General features: G+C 46.9%; 1 protein-coding gene across 10 annotated transcripts in view; it reads left to right on the top strand.

Moving 5' to 3' along the window:
• The window catches only part of LOC117868612 (alpha-1,2-mannosyltransferase ALG9-like), a 133,240-nt gene that overhangs the window by 49,532 nt on the left and 59,123 nt on the right, over nt 1–24,585 (top strand). Inside the window, exon 18 of one of the 10 annotated variants that reach the window (XM_034754727.1) lies at nt 5,645–7,644. The exons of the other annotated variants lie outside the window; for them this stretch is intronic. Within the exon in view, the coding sequence (XP_034610618.1) occupies nt 5,645–5,768 (124 nt within the window). The 3' untranslated portion in view covers nt 5,769–7,644. Of the gene's footprint in view, nt 1–5,644; nt 7,645–24,585 lie in introns of those variants that run through there. 10 annotated transcript variants of the gene reach the window in all.

Raw genomic sequence — 24,585 nt, 5'->3', positions numbered from 1 at the left:
GGTCAACCTGATTAAGAACTTATATGATGGCATACGCTGTAGAGTGATCCATGGAGGGCAGCTTACAAACAGCTTCCAGGTGCGAACCGGAGTCAGACAAGGATGCTTGTTGTCACCATTTCTCTTTCTCCTTGTCATTGATTGGATTATGAAGACATCCACTTATGAGCGTAGGAACGGAATCCAGTGGACGTTGTGGACCCAGCTTGATGACCTGGATTTTGCCGATGACCTTGCACTCCTTTCGCATAGCAAACAGCAGATGCAAGAGAAGACCAACGTAGTGGCAGCCATGTCATCACAGGTTGGCCTCAACATCCACAAGGACAAGACCAAGATCCTCAAGATTAACTCCATCAGTAACGACCCAGTCACACTGAATGGAAGCCCTCTGGAAGAAGTGCAGTCCTTCACCTACCTAGGCAGTATCATCGACCAACAGGGTGGCACGGACACAGACATCAAAGCAAGGATTGGTAAGGCAAGAGCAGCTTTCTTACAGCTCAAGAACATCTGGAGCTCTAGAGAGCTGTCTTTGGCAACAAAGATTAGACTGTTCAATTCCAACGTGAAATCAGTCTTATTATATGGAGCTGAAACCTGGAGGATAATTAAAACAACCACCAGGAAGATCCAGACCTTCATAAATAGTTGCCTTAGAAGGATTCTCCAGATCCGCTGGCCAGACACCATCAGCAACATCTACCTCTTGGAGAGGACCCATCAACTTCCAGCAGAGGAAGAAATTAGAAGGAGAAGGTGGGGTTGGATAGGACACACACTACGCAAGCAGCCAACCAACATCACTAGACAGGCATTGCGGTGGAACCCCCAAGGCAAGCGGAAAAGAGGCCGTCCAAGAAACACCTGGCGACGCGACCTTCAGGCTGATAGCATAAAAATGGGCTATACCTGGAACCAGCTAGAGCAAATGGCCCAGGATAAAGGACTCTGGAGATCTGTGGTTGGCGGCCCATACCCCAACTGGGGTGACGGGCATGAGTGAGTGAGTGAGGGTCATTTAAACACATTTTGTGCGTTGTATTTGGTCCCTGGGCCATGAGTTTGACATCTCTGTAATTTAGACAGGTACATTGTGGTAGGGGTAGAACGAAGAATAGTTCTTGTCAACAGCTGTAGGGGATAGGAATCAAGGACATGCTAGTGGTCTTTCTGAATGACTCTGAGACATGCAGAATAGGGAAAACAGAAAAAATAGGTTAAAGAATGTTTAGATAAATGAGATATATTCAGATTGGCAGGGCCTGATGAACTGCACCCTAGGGTACTTAAGGAACTAGCTGAAGGAATCTCGGAACAGTTAGCAGTTATCTTTGAGAACTCATGGAGGATGAGTAAGGTCACAGAGGACAGTTGAAGAGAAAATAAAGTCCCTGTCTTTAAAAAGGGGAACAAAGAGTACTCAGGGAATTATAGACAGGTCAGTCTAACTTCGATACCTGGAAAGATACTGGAATAAATTATTAAATTATTAAACAATCAGTTTGTAAGCGCCTAGAGGGTAATAGAGTTATAAGGAATAGCTGAAATGGATTTGTTGAGGAAAAATCGTGCCGAAGCAACCGAATTTCCTTCTTTGACAGGTTTACTGGCCTTGTTTACTGCTGCCCAGCATTTACAGGATATATCTTGCTTTTAGTGAGGCTTTTGACACAGTTTCACATAACATGCTCATATGCAAACTAGGGAAATGTGGCTTAGGTGAAATTACCATAAGGTTGGTGCACAACTTGTTGAAAGACAGTCCTCAAAGCGTGGCTCGCTGCACACTGAGAGGGCATATCTACAGGGGTCAGTCCTGGCTCTGGTCCTATTAAATATTTTTACTAGTGTCTTGGATAATGGAGTAGAGAGTACATTTATAAAATTTGCAGATGGACACCAAGCTGGATGGGGTTGGAAGCACTTTAGAATTCTAATCCTGTCCTCCAAACAACCCTGACAAATGGGAGAATTGGTCTGAAATCAACAAGATGGAATTTAATAAAGACAAGTGCTAAGTACTTCAGTTAGGAATGAAAAATCAAATGCACAACTACAAAATTGGAACTAACTGGCTAGGTGATAATACTGCTGAAAAGGATCTGGGAATTATAGTGGACCACGAATTGAATCTGAGTCCACAATGTGGTGCAGTTGTGAAAAAGGCGAACGTTCTAAAGCATATTAATAGAAGTGCCATAGATAAGACATGGGAAGTAATTGTCCCAGCTCTACTTGGCCCTGGTGAGGCCTCAGCTGGAGTGCTGGGTCCAGTTGTGAGTGCCACACTTGAGGAAAGATGTGGACAAATTGGAGAGAGTCCAGAGGAGAGCAACGAAAATGTTAGAGAACCTGACCTATGAGGAAAGGTTAAACAAAGTGGGCATGTTGAGTCTTGAGAAAAGAAGATGTGTGTGTGTGTGTGTGTGGGGGGGGGGGACGACCTGTTAAGTCTTCAGCTATGTTAAAGGGCCGTTCTAAAAAGGAGAGGGTGATGAATTGTTCTCCATGGCCATTGAAGGTAAGAGGAGAAGTAATGGGCAAGGGAGATTTAGGTTAGATACTAGGAAAATCTTTCTTAGTGCAGTTAAGCTTTGGAACAGGCTTCCAGGGATGGTTGTGGAATCCTCCTCATTGGAATTTTTTAAGAACAGGTTGGACAAATATTTGTGAGAGATGGTCTAGGTTTACTTGTCCTGCCCCAGTGCAGGAGGCTGGACTTGATGACCTCTTGGGGTCCTTTCCTGCCCTACATTTTTATGCTTCTATGCTGGTGCTAACTTGGGGATTTCAGCTACTGAGCGTTGCTGCTTCAAAAATCAGTCTCTCTGTCACCAGCTGCTGGGCAAAATGGGGTCCCATTGTGTCGACGTGGCTCTGAGTCAGAGGACGAGACTCTGTTGTCGAGCTGCTGTCAACATGACATGAGTATGGAGAGGGCTGCATGAATTAAGGCTGTCCCTGTACTGCAGATTGTGTGCAAAGGAGTGCAGTCAGGGGTGCCCCCTTCCTTTCTGTCCTCTAGCCCAGCTTCATATGGGAAATTAAAGAAACAACCTCACTTTAACACATGCTGCTCTCCCCTACCCCGATCAAGCCCAGAGCTTGCTGGGATTGTGCTGGTCTCTGCTATTTTCCTAGCTCAGCAGGCCAATTTCCTCACTCTCATTTTTCATGCTCCTGTTTTTTAACAAGCATCCAAAATAGCTTGAAATTGCTTTTTTCTTGAGTCAAATGAAGTGAAACTAAAGCCGTTCAACAGTGAGCTCCAAGCTTCAGGATAGTGGGATCTCAGTGTTTGTGCCTGCCAAGTGTTGTGTTACTGTTGGCTCGGGTGGCAGTGGGCTGCCAGCCGCGGTGGGGAGATGCCAATGCAAAGCACAGCAATGACATGGTGTTCATTAGTTAGCTCCAAGATGCGGAGAAGGAAATGCAAGAACTGCTTTGTGAGGAAGTTGCCTTTGCCTCCAGCCATTCTTGTTTAACGGGGGGGGGGGAGAGAGACTTGAATTTCCAAGCACAGAGAAATGACAGCTGGAAAGAATGCTCCTTGTTCAAAATATGTGAAAATTACCATCTTCCTCCTAGTTATTTGCTACTACACGATTGTGCTTAGAACACATTCCCATTCCAGCAGCTCAGGATCTCACGAGGAATGAGGATTTCCAATGGTTCTTTTATTTTGGGATCATGCAGGGTGCTTTATAATTTGCAAAGAGCCCAAATGTTATTGCAGAAAATGAATGGAACTTTTGGTTCTCACCCTTCTGAAATGAAGTAAATGTCATTTTACATCCCCAAAGGCAGTCTTTGTGCTTGGCTAAAAGCAGACAAGAGGGATGGTGGGTGTTGAGAGGATGTGTGGCCCTTTGGTTAAGGCAAAATTGGGTTCAATCCTCTGCTCTGCCTCTGAGAGCTTGGTCAAGTCTCTTGGTACCTCAGTTTCCCATCTGGAGATAATGACTCTTCCCTTTCCCCTACCTGTCGTCTATTTAGATTGTAAACTTTTCAGGCAGGGACTGTCTTACTCAGTGTTTGTACAGTATCAAGCAAAATGAGGCCTGATCTTGATTGGGGCCAGTGGGCTCTACTTTAATACAAATAATAAATTATGCCTTTCCCTGCGGAAACCTGTATTCCAAGTTGCAAGAGATCACGAGTTTGGTGGTCTCCATTAGATCCCAAGTAGTGTGACGCACTGAATTTTCCAAGTGCCTTTGGAATCCACGTGGAGCCTATGTTCACAATGGCAGTTCCTGTCATTGTTTTTCAGCTGCATCTTTGATTTAGAAATATGCTTCATGCTGCTTCTAAACAAAAGCAAACCCACCAGCCGCCTTTTCCTTAAATAGAGTGAATTGAATACTGCACAAGCAGCACTAGTAAGATTCCATTTGATTCCACAATCTCTGCTGTGTTATCAGTACGCTACTCGAATTATAGAGCATCTCAGGAGTGTCCAGATAACACACACTGGATCTATGTGCTGTCCCTGGCCTCTCAGCATGTTATAAATCACAGATTTGACCGTTGCTGCTCTTATCCAGCCTTTTGCTCCTTGGCAGGCATTTGCATTGATGGCATTAGTTATACATCTATCAAGGCTGATGGTTTCCCAGCAATGTAATCTGAAAGAGATAAGTCTTAAAATTAGCTTTGGTATTCAGAATGAAACACCCTTGCCCCAGCACCAATTTCTAGAAATTGCTAAAGATTGCATGTCTTTCCAGTGGAATTTTCAGCGCTGATGATGAAGGAAATTATCTTATTTTGGCACTCCTTATTTAAACAAGGATTTAAGTTATCTGCTCAGTGGAAGAATACATGCACTTAAAATGTACCAACTTAGCAGTGCAACAACAATTAGCAGCCAAACAAAAGGATACTAATTTGATACAGCCATCAAGCCTGTCTCACACAAGTGCTCTATTGGTCCAGTTGTAGCAAAGTGCTGCTGCTAAACACCAGTTTCCCCACCCAAGAGGGTCGGGGTAAACATCCCTCTGAAGACTGACAGCCTGGAGCAAGTCACCTGGCAGGACACAGGATGGTTCAGCCCGTCTCTGATTTGAGGTGCTGCAGCAGAAGAGCGATATGCTGAAACCCTAGAGCCTTTTGGGGTTCTTTCCGTCTCTGCTGTAGGGATTCTGTTGGGGGAGAGGGGGGGAAGAGCATGCTTCCTAAAATGAGTAGACATTAGGAAAACGGAAAAGCCGAGTGCAAAGCAGCTAACTTATTGCCTCTTAGCGTCTCCCTTGCTGCTCTTCCGGGGCGGGGAGTTTTGGAATAACTGCCCTGTGCAACCTCATCATGGCTGAACAGTCTGCCTTTTGGCCCATAACATCTAGGAGTAACCATCTTTTCATAATCACTGCCAATACAGTGGGGAAAGAGTTCTGAGCTAGTCGGGCTGATCGCTCTAAAGCCGGTAATCCTGATACAAAACAGCTTTGGTTTGACTGATGAAGAAAAGGCAGAATGGAGCCTGGTGTGTCTGTCTCATTGCTGTTCCCCCACCTTACTGACACGAGGCTCTAGTCCCAGGCCCTGTACTAGGCATCAGCTGTTCTTTTGTGGCACTTCAAAACATGTCTTCTAAATGATCACTTTAAAACCAGTTTGTTTTCCCTTTTGGTTTCAGGTCTTCAAAGCTGCTGCGTGCTTTCTATGTCCCTTTCCTGTCCGAGAGGCATACGTCGTATGCAAACTACACCATCCTTAAACCCCGGAAGTCAAAGCAAGCCAGGAAAAAAACAGGAGGTTAGCAACACACCTGCGGACCAAAAAGGATCAACCAATATTGTCGGCCAGCTGCGTAAACCTTCCTAGGGAAAAAAAATGCTTGTAAGATTCACTAATAAAGGTTTCCCACCCAGTGATTTCACTCTGCAAGCCTCCAGCTGTAAAGAGTATATCATCTGCTCTCAGTTCTGTTAGTCTCTGCTCTCCCTGTGCAGCTCATTTTCAGAACGTCTTGGTAAGAAACAGTTTGAAAATCCAGCAGCTGCCTACGAATATATTATCCCTGTTGCTCCCTGCATTATTATGTATTAGACTAGAGAAGAGCAAAACTAAATAACAAGAAATGACTGTGTTAGACTGTGCGCCAGGATACTGCCTGGCACCAGGAAAATTCACAGCCTCTCTCAGTATTCCTCATCTGCTAAATAGCTGCTTGCCTGCTCCTAGGAAACATTATTTGCAGATAACCGCATTTGAAAAAAAAAAAAAAAAAAACCAAAAAACAGCAGCACAGCAGAGACAATGACTCTCTGAAATGCTGAGAATCTCAGCAAACAAGACAGTCCATACCAAGAGAAAAATCCCTGGGATCACCCTGTCCAGGAGATACTTTCCAAGGCGAAAGTTGCACTTTCAAACAAACCGTGATGTTCGTTAGTTATCTGTTTTAATGGGATGTGATTTCATTTGCTTTGAGTTCTGTTTTCCTTGTTATGATCCTAGATATTGTGAAAACACAGGGGCTTCGTTTAATCTTATTTATTTATTTGTGTGTGTGTGTGTGTGTGTGTTTAAAGAAACATTTAATGTCCTTTGAATTCTTGTCTCCAATGCGTAAAATGCCTGGAAACCGCCTATGGGGTAAAAAGGGTTAATAATTATTGTGATTCAGTTGCCCAGATCTACCAGGATATGTACAAGTTCCCTTTTGTCAAAGACCCTCCAGAATGATGATGCAGTATTGAACTATACCCAAGTTTTATCATGAACCAGATTAAAAAGGACGTTTACATCAGTCTCGTAGAAACCTGTGCAGGGGCCTGAGAGGGGGAACGTGGGTGAACTTTCCCTCAGTGCAGAGGGACAGACAGCACAAGCTCTGGCCCAACCTAAGCCCTATTCCGAGGGTTAAAATGGAACTTAGTGGTGCATAAGCGTGGCCCCCTGCACATAGATGGCCATTTCGCATTGGCTTGCTAAACCCAGGGTTGTGAGTTCAATCCTTGAAGGGGCCATTTAGGAATCTGGGGCAAAAATCTGTCTGGGGATTTGAGCAGGGGATTGGACTAGATGACCTCCTGAGGTCCCTGCCAACCCTGAGAGTCTGTGATTCTATGATTTCATCCTGTGTGAATAGCACACACCAGAGAGAGCAGATGAGATGTGGCTGTATGAGAGTGGCGCAGCAAATGGTTTGTGAATAGGTTTGCCCATGTGTGGGGATGCAGTGACGAAGTTGGGGGGCTGCGGTGGTTGAACAGTGAGTGTATGTGATGGAAAGCATACGCCAGTGGCTGCGTAGGGCAGGTGGATCGTTCAGCACGTTTGCAGGTTAATAGCTGAGCAAGCTGGTGTAGCAAGGTCAAAAGGGCAGACAGTGCAGCAGTGTGGCTCTAATTTAACATGACACTATTGGGTCAGAGCCGGAGAAGCCAGGAAAGGAAATAGTGCAACCCTGAGAGAACCATGCATGGCTTTAATCTGGAAAATTACATTTGAAATGTAGCAGAGGACACTGCACTTCCCTTTGTCTGCTGAGTCCCGTGCACTCACTAGGGATGAGTATTGATGAAATGCTTAGGTCACCACTCGGCTACATTTCCTCCTGCACAGTTGCAGGGTTGGCTGGTTGCTTCCCCGGATATTTTATTTAACTCTTTGTTTAAAAAAAAAAAAAAACTCTGCAGCAGGGACCAGAGGAGAAGGAGAGGTAACAATATGTATGTGGTGCTCAGCATGTTCTGAGAAACAGGCCCTTTCAAGGTGCGTCAGATTGGTCACCCAAAATCACTAGTCACTTCTGAAACTCTTGGCCAGGTGGGGGTGATTCTGGGGCTCCAGGGCTGTGGGAGCTAGTAAGTGGCCTCCTGATATGTGATGACATCAAGGAGTCTTTCTGTAAGTCTGTCTAGTTATTGCTGTGGATGGGTAGGTTTCCATGTGGTTAGCGAGTGGGAAAGCAGGTTGGCCAATCAGTTCAGAGCCTTAATGCTCTTATTAAGGTCTGAATGCCACAATGACTCCTTTGTTGACTCTGTAAATGCTGTAAGTGTTGTTTGTCTGCTTTGCTGTAATTTCACGCCCGAGGAGTCACCCTACAAGCTGGTGGTACAGAACCTCCCTCCACCCAGGTTTGGCTTAGCATTCAGCACACTTTGACAAACCGGTTCTCTAGATCTTGTTTCTTTAGTCAGGTTGACAACGTATCTGTTGTGATCAACAGCAAGGCATATGGAGTGTCTGTCACTTGGCTGGGGAAAAGATGTCATGTGGGACTCCAGACTGAACTGACACGCAGTTGAAATGCAGGTGGAGGTTGCTGTGAAATGGCATCAAGTGTTTCGATTTTATTTTGCATTTGGTTAGTTATTTTTTTAATGAACTTCACTACATTGAAGGCAAATGTTAGACTGTACAAAGCGTGGTAGGTAAAAAGCCCCTGCATGCCTTTTGGTTGCCTGGGTGATTGATACATTGAGGATGAAATTCTCCTCTGTGCAGAGGAGCAGCACAAAACCTTTGCATTATTTAAATCCTGTTTTGAAGGATTTACGTGGGACATACGTGGCATACAGGGTTTGGGCTTGCCCTCTGTAGAGGGGTGCTTTTTGCCCTGTGCACATAGTCTCTCTCCCTACAGAGTCTTTGGTATAACAACATTGGAATTTCCCTGTTAAAAATCCCAGTCTTTACAGTAAACTAACGTCTTAAGCGTTTTAGGTAAATCTGCCTGGGAGACAAAACTGCAATGTTGCAGGTCAACACTGAATGTCTGCTTAATGCTCCTATTTGTTTCTTTTTAATGGTTTCCCCACCCAAAATGTTAACATTCCTTTAATAAGGCTCTGTGGTGTCACGTCAGTGAATCTAAACCAAAACTGCCCTCCTATCTGCTTCCCCCCAGTGTTTCCATCTATAAATGGAAACAAGGAACACAGTTAGACAAAGTCTATTGCGTACCTCTCTTTGGTGCTGTCTCACTGTCCCAGCCTTTACTGTCATGTTTACTGTGAAAAGATAGTCCAGGAAACATCTGTTTTCAGTGATTGTGGCTGCTCCACCCTTTCTTCCACTGTTTTAATTCCTTTTTATGGACCCTGACAGCTTGACATTAAATAGGAGTGATCAGCATCTCCGAGAAAAGGGCAGCAACCACCCTGTTGCCATATGAAGAACTGCACTTGGGTCATGTTAACAGATGTTGATTTCCCATCTAATGGAAGGGGAAGCCAGGCACACTCATAGGTGGTGGTATCAGACTTGCTTTACAGTAGCACCGAGAGGCTCTAGTCAAGATAGAGGCCCCATTGTGTTGGTCGATCCCATGTCCTGAAGTATTTACAACCTAAACAGACAAAGGAAGCATTATTATCCCCATTTCACAGGGGGAAGCGCAGCGAGATCAAGGACTAGCCCATGGTCATATAGGGAGTCAGTGGGAAAGATGGGAATCCAATCCACATCTCCTGGGTCCTAGTCCAGTGGTTTAACCCCCAAACCATCCTTCCTTGGACCGGGGAGAGCACAGCAGCCCGATAGCTGCTTTCTGCACATATGGCCCACAAAGCAGAGTCTAGGAAACCTCAGGTCTCGCTCACTTCCTTTCCTGCTGGAGCAGTGTTCTCACATCCACCTAGCACAGCAGTCTCCGGAAGCTCCTTTGCAGCCGTAGTGCAGCGCAGCGGTGTTTGGAATGCCCACACGAGGCCATCTGCTCTGGAAAGGTAACGCTGCTCTAAGCGGTGCTTTCATCATGGGGAACACAGAGCAACAGGTGAACTTTCTGATAGGAAAATGTTAAGGCTCCCTTCTTCTGTTAATAATTCATAGGTCAGAGCTGTTGGGCTTTGCATGGTGCTGACATTTAAGCAAATAACAGTCAATAATGAGAAGATTACTTCTAAATAAATGCATTCAGTGGAATGAGCTACCCAAGGAAGCCGCACTGCACAATTTGTGTCTTCATGCGTAATGGGGTGGCGGGTGTTGGGATGGGAGGGAAAGAGCAGTACTGAGGATTTCTTAACACCTTCCTGCTTTCTCAGGATAAATTATCTTGCTTTTGAAATGTGGATTTTCAGAGATTTTCAAAAATGATGGCTTTCCCTTTGTAAAAGGTTTCATTGTTTGCTTGGTACTTATACAATTTTTTTCCCTTTGACCCTAATAAAATTTAACTTTGTGATCTAGTTGTGGACTAGACAGTTTTCATATGGTTAATTTATGACCCATTTAAAAAAAAAAAGTAAGGTCTTGTGATTTGCAAGCCTTAGGGGTGAAGGGTTAAACCTGCAAATTGCTAAACTGCTTCCATCCAATTCCCCAAGTCTTTATCAAGTCACTGTAGGTTCAGCAACTCACAAGCAGGAACCAGGACTCAGAGGGGGGTCAAGGCCAGACCCATTGCCTCACAGGTTAATGCTCTGTCCTGCCATGCAGACAATCTGAGTTTGACTCCCTGGTCCGTTTCCAGTCTCAGGATGAGGAAGGGATACTTCATAGATATTCTGGATGGAGAAAGAACTCATTGGAATCTGGCTTGGGGGACTGAGGTTCTCTGCTGTATTCTGACTGGCTGGTTTGAGACACAAGATGTCACAGTAATGTGTCAACTATCAGTAGTGCATGGCTTCACACCCACAAAATCCCATTGTATCTTCATTGTCTATTTGGGGTGGTAGTGAGTGGGTGAAAGACAGAGCGCCTGGTGAGGCTGAGAGGTGATGAGGTCATCATGGCTGGTGGTGGGGGACATGCAGGGGTGAAGGAGAAAAAGCAATACTTTACTGTTGCCCCTTTATTTGAAGGGTCAAGCTGCTCATTCACAGAAATGATTTATGACCCTATCCACTATTTTGAAACGTGCTGGAAGAGCTGGGTATTTGGGGGAGAAGGGGGTGCAAGAGGAATCTCTGGGTGCCCTGCAGTTAAAAGACTCACTCATCCATTTGTGTTTTTAGCCTAGTGTTTCCCAACACACTCAAGGCATGTGCCAACAGCTCTCTAGCTGTAGCTTAATTCTGTATTAGATCATCCAGTTTTCCTTTGTTTGCCAGGATATGGAGCATTGACTAGGGGAATGCTGGGGAAGAGAGATATACAGGTTCCAGAATACACTGGTGGAAATAATTGGTTCTGCAAAGCAAGTTTTTCTCCTTGTGTCCTAAGGCGGGAGTTTAGGTGCATTTCAATTCAGGTCCTTTGTTTCACGTGTGCTACCAGTACTCAAATTAAACATATTCCCAAAGGCAGATCAGTGGACATGTTGATCAGACTGAAAATGAATGAGGCTTTTGCAATTCCCTTCTATAAACTGTAGGACTATCCCTGTGATCCAAGGTTAGTGTGAATCAGTAATGTTTGCATTTCATTAATGTGATGTATTTCCCTCAATACCTATTTGTTGCTTTTCGACGAAGAGAGATCGTGCAGACCTGCAGTGGGATGACTCCAATTTCTCTTTACTAATGAGGATTTCTCTCTGTTCTTCTTTTCATTTATTGAGAAGAATTTGTGAATTAATTCAAAGCTCATAAAAGTCAGAGGCTGGATTAGTGGGGTGTTGCGGGTCAGGGAGGAGGTGCGGGGGAACTCAGGAATGGGGAGTAACGGTGCTGAAGTTCAGGACTGAATGTGTTGTCAGAGCTGTGGAAAGCCTCAGGACTGGAGCAGCAGGGAGTGCTGCAGGTCAGAATTCAGGAGTAATTGGCAGAGCTGTATGAATGCAGGACTGGATGTTCCAGGACAGGACTGAGGTGTGTTGGCAGCTGTTTTGATTTGTACAGAACTCATTTGAAAGCTGATTTCACTGTGTGGTAGGAATTTTGAATACACAGTGTGTGAAATGCCTTCACTGAGGACATTTTATGACCAACACTATAGAAAAGTCCAGTAAAAATGTAGAAAAATAAGTTTATTTCCAATATGGACCTTGCCGAGGTACAGATATACATACCACCTCTTGGTGCAGCCGACGGTCCTGCCCTGCTCTCTACCTGGGATAAAGACTCCTGTACTTGTAATCCTGGGCCAGCAGTTTTAAATGGACAGACTCTTGATACCAATCCAATGGGGAGATGAGATCAGTTCCTTTCTGATTGCTGCTCACCTTAGAGAATGTGCTAGGGCTGGGAGTCTGAGATAGGCACTCCAAAAACATCCAGTCCGAGTACTGGATTCCACGTCATGCCAAGCAAAATGCAGGCGATAGGTCACTTGTTTATTTAGTTACTGTAGAAGGGATCAGCACCAATGTGAAAAGCAGCGGTGGTAGTGAAAGTCTCCTTTTTACTGGAGCTCCTGTTTCTGGAGGAGACAGCTGTGACTTTCATTCCCCTTCAGCATCTGAGCATCATCCCAGCCCCACTGAGATTCAGTGCATGTCCCTGTGAATAACTGCATGTCACTATTTGCTTGCATGGAGAGGCACTAATAGGGCCTCAGCTGTCTCCTTCACAAACTCCAGCTGTGTCTGCAGAGCAGCAGAAAAGGTCAGACTGGATGGGAGAGATGAAACAGCACAACAGGAAGGACCCAGGCTGATGTGTCCCCCTCAGCTTCCCCCTCCCCCAGTCCTCTCTGGCCACTGATCGCTTGCGAGAGCAACTGTGACTCAAACCTGCCGTTGTCGACCCGCTGGACCAACAGGGTGTTCCAGGACAGGGCTGAGGTGCATTGGCGGCTATGGTAGAGCGGCAGCATGGTTGGAGACTGAGAAGTGCGGAGTGCTGGGTTCTAATCCCGGCTCTGAGGGGCAGCATGGGCTCATGGCTAGGGGTGGGGCTGGGACTCCTGGGTTCTGTTCCAGCTCCGTCGCTGCTGACTTGTTACTTAGGTTCATGAAGCATGTTGGAGAGGTTAAGTCTAAAAAGGATTTAAAAAGCCAACTCCTAATGTCCCCTGGAAGAACGTGACAAACTCCTTGTTTCTTCAGGGTGTAAATCAGAGGCTGTTTTGATTTTTTTTTCTGTTTTTCATAGTCGCTTGTTCTTGGCATAGGCACAGCGCTCCTCTTGCCTGGGGTGAGCTGTGGGGAGACTGTGGCCCCCTTCCCTGCATTGTATATGTCTGAGGAGCCCCTGTGGGGTTTTTTCAGCATGAGTCATCCTGTGGAGAACTGGGCAGTAAAGAGGGTCCCACACCAACGGCGTACTGCCTTAGAGCACCCTATCCAGAGGCTGCCCCATGCAATGTACCCCAGCCAGGAACTCCTTCCCCCACACAGCCCCTGAATCTGAAAGAACCAGCAGAGCCATTGAGTGCCATAGGAAATGAATTCCAATGTGAAGTACTGAGGCATCACCCTTCGCTACTGGGACGTGTTGGGCTCAGCCTGGAAGAGAATCGGTGCAGAGCCCGTGGAGAGATCCCTACAGTTCGGTCCCTCTGAGCAGCTGTCACCATCATTGTCCCGCAGCTTCTGGGCAGAGCGATGGTCCCAGAAGGCTCTGGGTGACCCAATGAGCATGAGGTGACGCCTCTCTTACCTGGGAAGAAGGCAGGTGGGGCGATGGGGGGAGCTAAGTCCCTGATGAAGCAACACTGAGCCATCTGCTACCCTGCTGGAAAATCTCAGCCTGGCCCAACCCTGAACAGCTGCTCACTGACTTGTTTAATTCTGTGGCTGAAAACAGCTGTTGAACGTCGAGCAGTGTCTCTGCTCAGGCCATTGAAGTTCCTGTTCCCTTCCCATCTGATCAGTTGCACTCGGTTACATTACATAACTTGGTGCCGAAGGCTGTACCTTCCAGGCCTGCATATATCCTGTTGCTCACAAAGCCCACTCCCGAGGAGGCAGGGTGGGCTAGTGGATAGGGTACTGCACTGGAACTCAGGAGAGCTGGGTTCTAATTTTGGCTCGGCTGTGATCTTGGAGAAGTCACCCCGCTACATGCTTCTGTTTCCCCTCTTGCCCCATGTCTGTTCAGAATGCAAATGCTTCAGGATTGGGATTGTTTCTCACACTGTTTATACAATGCCTAGCACAGGGGGAGCCTGATCTCAGTTAGGCTTGTAATACAGATAAATAGTAATAAGTGCTGTGGGTCAGGAGCAGGGAAGGCTTAGCCAGGCCCATCTTTTGGCTATGTAATCTCTGGATGTTCTCACGAGGGTTCTTATTTCAGTTCCCAGGAGCAGGGGGCCAGCATGATAGGCATATTTACCTGGCTTACCGGAGGAGCCCTTCAGATTAGTTTGCAAACTCCAGTTTGCTAAAATGTCTCTGTCCTGAATACCCCACTCAGGATAGATGGCGCCTTGAGTGTCCTGCTGGCCAGGAACCAGCGTGCAGCTGGGGCGAGTCCCTTTTCTAATTCATGACTTCTCAGGAACCCGTTCTGGAGACTGGCTGCTTTATGCAATACTGTATGAATCATGCAATAAACAAGTCCAAGCCCTATTATTAGACTTTGGAAACTGCTGCCTTAGAGACAGTTTTGCTTATAAGTATCAGTGATGATCTCTCTCTGGCTCTTCACTAGGGATGCTGTCATGGAAAAAAGGAACCTTTGCCTCTCAGGATTTAATCTGCCCCTACTGCTGCCCTTTCCCCACCTGAGCTCACGCTCCTAGATTACAGCCTCCCAGTTGCTGGCTGTGCTAATCAGCCGTTTGCTGCGACTTTAGCAGCGGGGTGAGTCTCGGATATTTCAGATGAAAAGAAAACACAGAAGCAATAAACAACTCAGCGGAGCCCTTTCCGTGTACACTACAGTCTGTCAATATCTAATCCAGCCGCTCATCAAGAGGGAGGATGGTCTTGTGGCTAAAATGGATCTTACCTGCTTTGCCCCAGCTCCTTTCGTGACCTTGGCCAAGTCACTTAGTCTCTCTGTGGCTCAGTTCCCTGTCTGTAAAATGGAGATAATGGTTCTTCCTTTCTCCCACCTGTTGTCTGTCTTGTCCACTTCAGGCCTGATCAATGGAAATATTGACATCAATGGGCATTGTGAGCTCTTCAAGGCAGGGACTGTCTCTTACTATGTGTGTTTATACACAGCAGCTGGCACAATGGAGCCCTGATTGTGCTTGGCACCCTTAGGTGCCTCCCTAATACAGATAATAAATAATATTCTCTACAGGACAAATCAATACCCAACCCAGCTCCCCCCCTCGTCCTCCTGTCTGTGCTGACACTATTTCAGCTTGCCACATTGGTTTGACCCAAGTGCTTTTAAGCCCTATGGGTCCTGGCTTTAGATTCTCTTGCAATGATGATCCTGCATTTTCTGCATTGAGTGTTTGCTCTGGGGACTTGGACAAAGCTTTTCTTCGGTGTTCAGGACTCTTATTATCATTAGTTACCGGCACAGAGCTCAACTCTTAACAAGACACAGAATCTAGGCAGCCTGCACAGATCCCAGTCTAATCCAGATAGGCGCAGAGCAAATGGAAATCCAAAGAAGGGGATACAGTCAGTTTAAAAACAAAACAAATACAGTTGTTGATTTGTGGCTCGTGTCAGAGGTGAAGCATCAAGAGAAACTGCTGAGCACTTGGCACTTCCTCCCCGAACCGCAGCAGTGCAGTCCTGCGACCACCTCTCCATTCTTCCAAAGTAGCCCCCACTCTCAACAGAGCTGCACGTTAGGGTCATACAGTTGGCGCTTCATTAGTGACTGCTCGGGTTGCCGTTGTCGTCAGACCCGGTGGCCTTGTCTGCAATCTTCTCAACCGCAGTTGATCATTGGTTCTGCTCCACCCATGGTAGCAACTGTGGAAACTTACGGTGAGCCGAGCCTGGTCCTTACCATTGCAGTGTTTGATCCAGCATGAAAGTCAATTCATGTTGACACCCCCTACCCCCCGCTGGCTCTACACCTTCCAGTGCTGCTGGTGGAGTAGCCCCAGAGGTGAAGATTGGGGCTATGAAGCTGTGTGGTGTGGACGCAGCCTAAGATGAGCTGCTGGTGTCATGGGTGCAGGTGACTGGCAGCTTATTTGTTGGTCGGAAGCAGCCGCCTCTGCAGGACGAGATGGGAGTGGAAGCCGCCATGCCTGTGGCTCCTCTTCCCCGGACGACAGCACATGCTCCTTTCCAGCTGGCCGTCCTGCAAAGGGAAATTGTTATGGAGCAGATGAGCAGCAAGCAAAGGACCCAACTCCAAAGCAGGAACGTGACCCTGAGCAGAGTAGAGGGGCCTGGCATGGCACCTGGTGTCGGGGATGAGCACAGACCTGACTCAACCTCATCCAGCGATTCCAGAAGGATACCCAGAAAGCCAAGGAGCTGTAACTCCTGCTGGGGCCCCTTTTTATTGCATCTTCTGCTTTCCCTGCTGCCGCCACTTCTTCAGAAGGTGCCACGTGTTCAGGCAGCCCCCCCCCCCCACCAGTGAGCAGGTCCTGCACAGCTGAGAGAGCAGTGGGTCATCTCCTCACCGAGGAGATGGAGCTCAGAGCTGTTCAGCAGAAGCGAGTGCCACTGAGGTGACTTGGAGGGAATTCTACGCAGCGCACAGGCTGGACTCTCCTTTTTGTCAGGTATCCGGGCTTAGGGGGTGTGTGTGTCGGGGGGATGGGAGGTGGAGATGGACGTGTGTGAGGGTAGGGAGAGGGAGTGTAGGGGGGAAACTGAAGGTGAGATTTGGGGGTTCTGCCCCACAAACTCCACATTAATTTCGCGCCACCAGCCTTGGTTGCTAGCAATGGCTGGCAGCTCTTCCGTGTTCTCCACACCCCAACCCACAGCAATCAGCGCACAGTTAATGGATTGGGGGTGGGAGGTGAAGGGTTAATGTTTTAGCTGCCTTTGCTGTCCCTCCACCCAGGATCTGTCCCATTGCCAAAGCCCTGCCATGAACCGTGCTGATTTTTTTATTTTAAAACTAGAAATGGCTTAAAAGGGCTTCTTCTTTTCTTCTCCCAACTAACAATATATAAAATGCCGTATGCAAATGAGTGACGAGGCCCCACCCCCAGGGGGAGGAGCAGGATAGGTAGATCGGGCAGGCAGTTTGAGAAGTGATGCTCCGGACACAGTTCGACCAGCCCCCACTAGAGAGCGTCCCGCTCTAAGAGAAGGGGGCAAGGGACAGGATTTTTCTGGCCTCTGAGCTGGCGAGGGGTGAGTTAGATTCCTGCCCTGCTGTGGGGATTCTCTGGCTGTGCTGGACGCAGGGACAGGGGGGCTGGCACTTCAGTAGCCAGGGCTATAACTTTGCAGTTCTGTCTCAGGGATGGATGTCCTCATTTGCCCCGGGCTGGGATCCCACAGGGCACGGTGAGCTCCATTGCTGCTCTCCAGCAGCAGCAGCAGAAGAGCCTGGCGCCTGGTGTTTCCTCTCCTGAGCAGAAGGTGCAATGGCTGCAGAACATCCAGCCCCTTGAATTCCTTCCTGTTCCTGACCCTCCCCTGCAATTCCCAGCGGTGGGGCAGGGATGAGGTTTCGCCATCAGGCGCTGTGCATCCGGTGGCCGTAAAATGAGCCTGACCCAAAGGAGACGCTCTAGGGTGATGCAGGATGCTCAAAGGTTCTGAGCCTGCAACCTAGCCCTGTGCTCGGGAGACCTAGGCATCCAACAGGATGCATGCCAGGGCGGCGCAGCACAGGGACATAGGAAAGGTGTTTTTGTGCCAATTGAACCTCCACATTCACCTGATCTGGGAAGCCGGAGGGGGTGCTGATTGTTCCGCGAGTGGTGGTTCATCCCTGGTTGCTGTAGTAACCGGGGTTTCTTTTGTCTGTGTCTGTCACTCTGACTCAAGCGAGTGCAAAGAGGGCAGAATTCACTGCAGTTTCTGATGAGTAGGGCAGCTGCTCTCAGACTGGCTAGATGCCCACCTGGATAAATCCCACCCCTAGGGTCAGTGCCTTGGCTTCTCACAATTAGTTGCAACTCAAGTTCTTTTCTGTGGTTGCTGTAAATGTCCGTTCCTCAGGAGGTACCAGTCTGGGAGAGGCTCCTAGGAGCCAGTTAATCTTGCTGAGTTCCCGATCCCTAGATTTATGTCACAGCGTGAGTGTGTCTGTCTCTGAGAACAGGACCCAGCTGGAATGAGCTGCGCAAGTTCAGTCCCATTGCGGTTCATCAATTTCCCTCGTTTATCAAAGGAATGAGTAGAGTGTATCAGGCCCTGAGTGGCAGGGGTGAGTAAGCAACACACAGCTTGCTGTGCCATTTGGTCTGAACCCAGCCTGCAATGTGATGCGTTCCAGGCTAGTCTGCTGCCAGCTTTGAGTCTCCCATCTCAGTTGGCTTGGGAGAGCACGCTGGCTTCCTGAAGTCCTGGAAATCAGTGTGGAACCTTTTGTTTTGTGTCGAATTCCGGTGCAGGTTGGATGGCAGCCCAGCTGGGAGAGAGCCCCCTGTGGAGCTGAGGCGCTGGTATTGTGCTCTGCAGAGTTCCTCAGACAAAAGACTTTGAAACCTGCAAACTACTGATAGTAAAATGATCCATCAAGGCAGGAGATGCTGTTGCTAAAGAGACTAGGAATAGCGAAATTTCCTGACACTGTTCCACTACCCTGGAGAATCTCCTTCATCCACTGCATAGAGGACTAGCGTTGCCTTCTGGTTAGAGGGCAGGAGAAATGAAAGTCTTAACAAGGGCCACCTGCCTCCCAGCAGTGCAAGTCACCCTGTTTTTAGAGCAAACTGGGAGGCTTTGCTCTCTAATGGGGATTATCCCTGGATCTCATTTACTCCAGCGTTGGGAGATTATCATCAGATAATCATTATTTTCCTTCCAGTTACTGATTAATTGCTTGACTTCAGTTAGCCTGCCTTCTCCCTGCCTTGCAAAATCTACTGCCCTGTTTATCATCTTTCTGGCAGCCAAAGATAAGTAGTTATTCCCATTTGGGCAGGGGCCAAGACAGAGTCCAAAACATTCCTAAAATGCACTTGTCTTTCCGCTGCAAACTTCCCAGCAATAACAGGACCACGGACTAGAGGTGAAATTCCCATCCCTGGAATTAGTCAAACGTGGCTCTTGGGAATGTCCTGTCAGGAACAATCCTGAAATGGCCTTGAGTGGGCTGTAGGGAACAGTCATGCCCTGGACAGGGAAGAGCTGGAGGATCCCTGTGCTCTTTTATCTACTCCCATTTCGAAGTGGGATAGATTAAAGTGTATTTCAGAACTTTTAGTGTGCAGCAGCAGGCTCCACACAGACACTTAGTGCACGGCAGGGTAGCGTGGCGTAGATTTACAAGCTGTAAGAGTCCTTCCAATTTCTAAATTCTGTGTTCCTTGAAATGGCATGGGAGACGGATGTGAGACAGAGGTTGCACGCTGCACAACTTGGATCATCTTTTGACATCATAAAAATGCCAAATGAGCCCCTGGAATTCTAGCTTGAGAGGGATTACACAGCTTTGCAGTAATGTGTTTTCTCCTAAACAGAGAGAGAGAGAAGGCAGGGCACTGGGGGGTGCTGTATTTCCCGTGGATTCAAGGTTATTTGTATGGCATCTTAAATGTCAATTGCTGCGTTAATGATTTACAGGGATAGCTGCGTGCCTGCGTCAGAGCCTTTGTTGTGAGAAGGCAGCCTTCGCTGCTGCTGGAGTTGGCTCATTTCCCCAAATGCCCTTGCTTCATCTCTCTGCTTTGTGTGGTGGTTGCAGTGTCAGGCCGCGGCTCCGACTGCATTTTAGTCCAGCTGACTTGGGACAGCTGGTGAGTGTCAAAGCAAGAGGTTCACTAGACTAGGCAGAGTCAACAACAGACAGGTTTCTATGGAACTTGACACAAGCAAATGACTCTACTGAGATCCTGGTGTGACTTTGCACCTGGCCCTGATGCTCCGAGTAACTTCTCTGTTCATTCTCCTTCAGTTACTTAAAATGAAGATGCTTGAACATTAAATACTGATGCGTGACAGCATGTTCAGTCCTAAGAAACTTAGTCTGCTGCAGACACACACTAAACAGCTCAGCCTCTCATAAGCACATCAAGAGAAGAAACAAATTGGAGAGGAAAGATGGTCCAGTGGTCAGGGCTCTGGTCAATTTCCTGCTCTGCTACAAGCTTCCTATGTGACCGTAGGCAAGTAACTTAGTCTCCCTGGGACTCCGTTCCCCATCCGTACAATGGGGATAATAGGAAGATCCTGCCTTCTGTGAGTGCTGTGAGGATAAATACATTAAAGTTTGGGAGATGCTCAGGTACTGTGGTAATGGGGGGGGGGGGGGGGACGTATCCTGTCAGTTTCCAACATGTCTCCAGCTTGCATGCATTTCCTAACATCTGAACGCAGACAGGCTCAGGGCTGCTTTTATCTGTGAACTGCCCTTTTTTTCCATAGTGCTCTTTTGATACCAGTTTCCAGAAATATTCTTTGCTTACTGATTCTAATCTCGGTGTTTTTACTAAGCTGCGGGCACAATGCTCTGTGCCAGAAAAGCCCCAACAGCAAGGGGAGTGTGCTGGCTTCTTCCAATCAACCAGTCAATATTTGCCCTTCCAGGCAAGCTGTTAAAAATGCTGTTGCTCTCTTGTTTTGATGTTTGTTTCTCTTCTCCTGCTGGAACGTTGCCCCAGAGCCTCTCGGGGTTGGCAGCTCTTGTTGATGAAGCAACCGTGCCACAGACATTCACCGAAGGTTGAATGTGCGGTCTGCCTCTAATGATCTCCAGGTCACATTTTGCTTCGTGTTTGGTGCATTGAGAGGACATCCATCCTATGCTTCATATGCTCCAAGGGAGGCTGCCGTTGAGGAAGGATAGCAAAGAGAGAGAGCTTATTAAGTCTATAAGGGTGATATTCTGGCTCCACTGAAGTCCCTCACAAAACTCTGATTGGGAGTTCAATAGGGCCAGGATTTCACCCTGAGTGTTCATAGGGACAGAGGCAGCCAGGACAGCTAGACAAGGCAGAAGTGGAGATGTTACCTTGTAAAAGTGAAACCCCTGCTAACAGCTCCACAGACACACATGGAGTGGAGGTGAAGGTAGCTCTGTGATAAAAGCCACAGTAAAATCCAGAGTGTCAAGTGAAAGACACTGACTTGAGCACTGCTCACCAGAGCTGTCATATTGTCATGATGCGAGCTTTTCCTTGCAGTGAAGAGGCATGCCGAGGCAGATGTCAGTACTGTGTGGTGGGTGCTCAGTTAAACTATAGAATCGGGTCCTTGCATGTCAAACTATACACATTGGGAGGCCTCTGTGGTGGAGCTGGGGAATCCTGACGTATCCATTTCCTTGCATCATTGGATCTAAATCCAGGGGCATGATGAGTTTCTCTTGGTGTTCCTAGTCATCCTCCTTTCTGATTAAAGTGAACTGCTAACACCTGTTCACTGTGGTGCGGTGATTAGGGATGGAAGACGGGTTGCAAGCAGTTTGGAGGACAGGATTAGAATTCAAAATGACCGTGAAAAATTCGAGAATTGGAGAAATTAGAGAATCAATATGAGGAAATTCAGTAAATACAAGTGCAGAGTACTTCATTAGGAAGGAAAAATCAATGCACAACTACAAAATGGGGAATACCTGGCTAGGTGGTAGTACTGTTGAAAAGGATCTGGGGTTATAGTGGATCACAAATTGAATATCAGTCAACACTGTGATGCAGTTACAAAAAAAGGCTAGTATCATTCTGGGGTGTATTAACAGGAATATTGTATTTAAGACACAGGAAGTAATTGTCCTGCTCTACCTGGCCCTGGTGAGGCCTCAGCTGGAGTACTGGGTCCAGTTGTGAGCACCACACTTGAGGAAAGATGTGGACAAATTGGAGAGAGTCCAGAGGAGAGCAACAAAAACGTTAAAAGGTTTAGAGAACCTGACCTCTGAGGAAAGGTTAAAAAACTAGGCATGTTGAGCCTTCAGAAAACAAGGCTGTGAAGAGACCTGCTAACAGACTTCAAATACATTAAGGGCTGTTATAAAGAGGACAGTGATCAATTGTCCTCCAGTGTCCACTGAAGGTAGAACAAGAAGTAATGGGCTTAATCTGCATCAAGGGAGATTTAGGTTAGATATTAGGAAAAACTTTGCAACTCTGAGGGCGGTTAAGCTCTAGACTAGGCTTCCGAGGGAGGTTTTTAAGAACAGGTTGGACAACCATCTGTCAGGGATGGTCTGGGGTTTACTTGGTCCAGTCTCAGAGCAGGAGCCTGGACTTGATTTCTTGAGTTTCCTTCCAACCCTAAATTTCTATGATTCTATATTTCTCTCCTAAGCCCTGTGCCACAGTGCAGGCTTTAAAAGCCAGTTACTAGAAATATTTGTGCGTGATGCTCTCTCTCATGTCTTGCAGAAGAGAGAGTGATAGCTGGCAGATTGTGCTTAGAGGCTTTCACTTGACCCCAGATCTTCTCAGAATATAAAGTAAGCAGACACATAAGCTTCAATAAAAGGAGTTGATCATTTGTGCAACCAACATGCAACCGTGTAAAATCACAGCAGGGAAGACTGCCCATGTTTCCTTACAACACAAACCATATTGGTAATTGTCAAAGGGTTCTTACACACATGTTCCCTGAACAGTTTGGCTAGTGAGGAGTTCTGCCATTCCCATTCAGACTGCGGTGTAGCTTGAGTCGGTACTGTGCCATTCGCCCTTAATTGCACAAAGCTAGGTTAGTATGACTCTCCACAGTGAAAGTCTGAGTTCACATTGCCTGATTACTTCCACAAGATGATTTGGAAGCGATGGTAGTGAACTTGGTCAATCACTTTTGGAAAGCCCAGATAAATTATGTTTATTGGTTCCCCTTTATCGGCTATTCTGCTGACACTCCGGGGTAATTTTAGTAGATTGGAGAGTAGAATTTTCGTAGATTTGTTTCAGAAACCATGCTGGTTTATCTTATCACATCATGATCTAGCTGCTTTATCATTCTATTTTCAATTATTGTTTCAGTAAATATTCCCATCACTGAAGCAAGTCTCCTGTAATTCCCAGTTTTTTCCCAAGCATTTTTTTTTTTTTTTAAAGAGAGGTACAAAACCTGCTACTATGCAGTCGTCTGGTATAGACATCGGTTGGCTTTCTTGTCCTTGATTCTGTTTCATTAACAAGAAACTTAAAAGATCTCTGCCGTGTGGGGAAGTTCTTTGGTCCCCATGTCTGTGTCATCTGAAGTTGGTTTGTCAAAGTAAAATATTTGGCTTTCATAAGAAGCTTTTCTTCTCCTGCCAGCTAGTGCCCTTAATTGCGTTCTACATCAAGCCAAGTGAAATCCATCTCCATGTCCTTGGATTTGAAGCCAAAAAAATCCCCCTTGGAACATGCAGACTTCCCTCCCTGCTGAGTGAGCAGTTTCTGAGGGCCTGTTTACACTGGGAAGTTTAGTCACCGGGGTAGCTGCACTGATGGAGCTGTACTGGTGCAAGCCTTTAGTGTGGAGTGTGCAGCACTGGTGTGAACGGTGGTTTGTATTTGGGTAGCTTACCTTGGTTTAAAACCCCCAGGGCAGACAAGGCTGAAAAGAGCTCGGTGATTGAGCATTGCTCTGGCTTCCTTTCAGACAGAAGTTCTATAAATCCACTACTTTATAGTGCTTTGTGTTAGGTTGGCATCTCTAGTGTGGGATTCTTATGGCTGGATTGGAGGCCCTGACGTGTGTAACAGACAGTAAACCACTTCGAGACCTACCATGAGGGAATTGGCTTTTACTCCTACAATCCTTGGTTCTGTTCATGTGCATTTACACTGCTCATCCTGCCTCCTGTCCAGGGCCACTGAATTCCTGCTTTTTAAGGATAGAAGCAGCAGGTTAGGATATTTTCTCTTGTGACTGAGCATGAAGGAATAGTAATTTATGCAGCTGCAGCCTTGCTGATGCATGCAACTGGGGTGGGGAGTGGGAGGAGGGAATGAGTCCGTGTGTACTATCCTATTCTGATACCCAGGGTCTATTAAATGGCTGCTTTTTGAATGGTTAAGTTGTGTTCCTCACTATAGTCAACTGAGTGCAGAATTTAAACAAGGTGGTGCTGGTATTTTGCGGGGTTGACAGCTGCTTGAGTTCGGGTGGTTTTGATGCTAGACATTTTAAAGTACTAATTCCTTCTTCATTGTGATAGACACTGGTGAGGAATGGGAGATCTAGAGAAAGATCACTTAAAGCTCTCCATGTTCAGTGATGTTTTCTCTTATGCTTGATGGGAGGGTTGGAGTCTTCGGCCCTGATTCCAGAAAGCCCTGTAAGCACGTGCTTGTATCCCATTGACTTCAGTGGGACTTAAAACACATGCTTAAGTACTTTTCTGAATGGGAGGCATAGTGCCCTGTGGTCCATCTGAATATAATCTCTGACTTGGACTGCATAAGGGAAGCAATTGGGAACCATCAGCTCTTCCGGTCTCTCCCATTTGTCATGGTGCAGGTGACTGCAGGTGCCGAGTGGAGAGCATCTCTGGCTGTTTATTAAGGGATGACCAGCTTGGGGTGCCCAGCATGGCTTTATGTAGCTCTGTTAAGTTTTTGTTACTGTTGAGATGGGAAGAGTCCAAAGCCCTGGCTCCATGAAATGGCTGGATGAAGGCCAAGTAACTAAGGATGTTGCTCTATTTTGGGGCATTACTTGTTACCGTATGCAGAGCACATTGCCTTGACATTTGACCGCCTTAGTCAGATGGAGGGTTTGCTGCATTTTTGTCTTCCTGTGATTGAGGATTTCATTCTTGTTGGCTGCAGGCTTGAGCTGAAGATAGGTAGCAT

This window comes from Trachemys scripta, chromosome 21 (assembly GCF_013100865.1).
Source record: "Trachemys scripta elegans isolate TJP31775 chromosome 21, CAS_Tse_1.0, whole genome shotgun sequence".
Classification (NCBI taxonomy): Eukaryota; Metazoa; Chordata; order Testudines; family Emydidae; genus Trachemys; species Trachemys scripta.
This window is presented reverse-complemented; position numbering and strand designations above follow the sequence as displayed.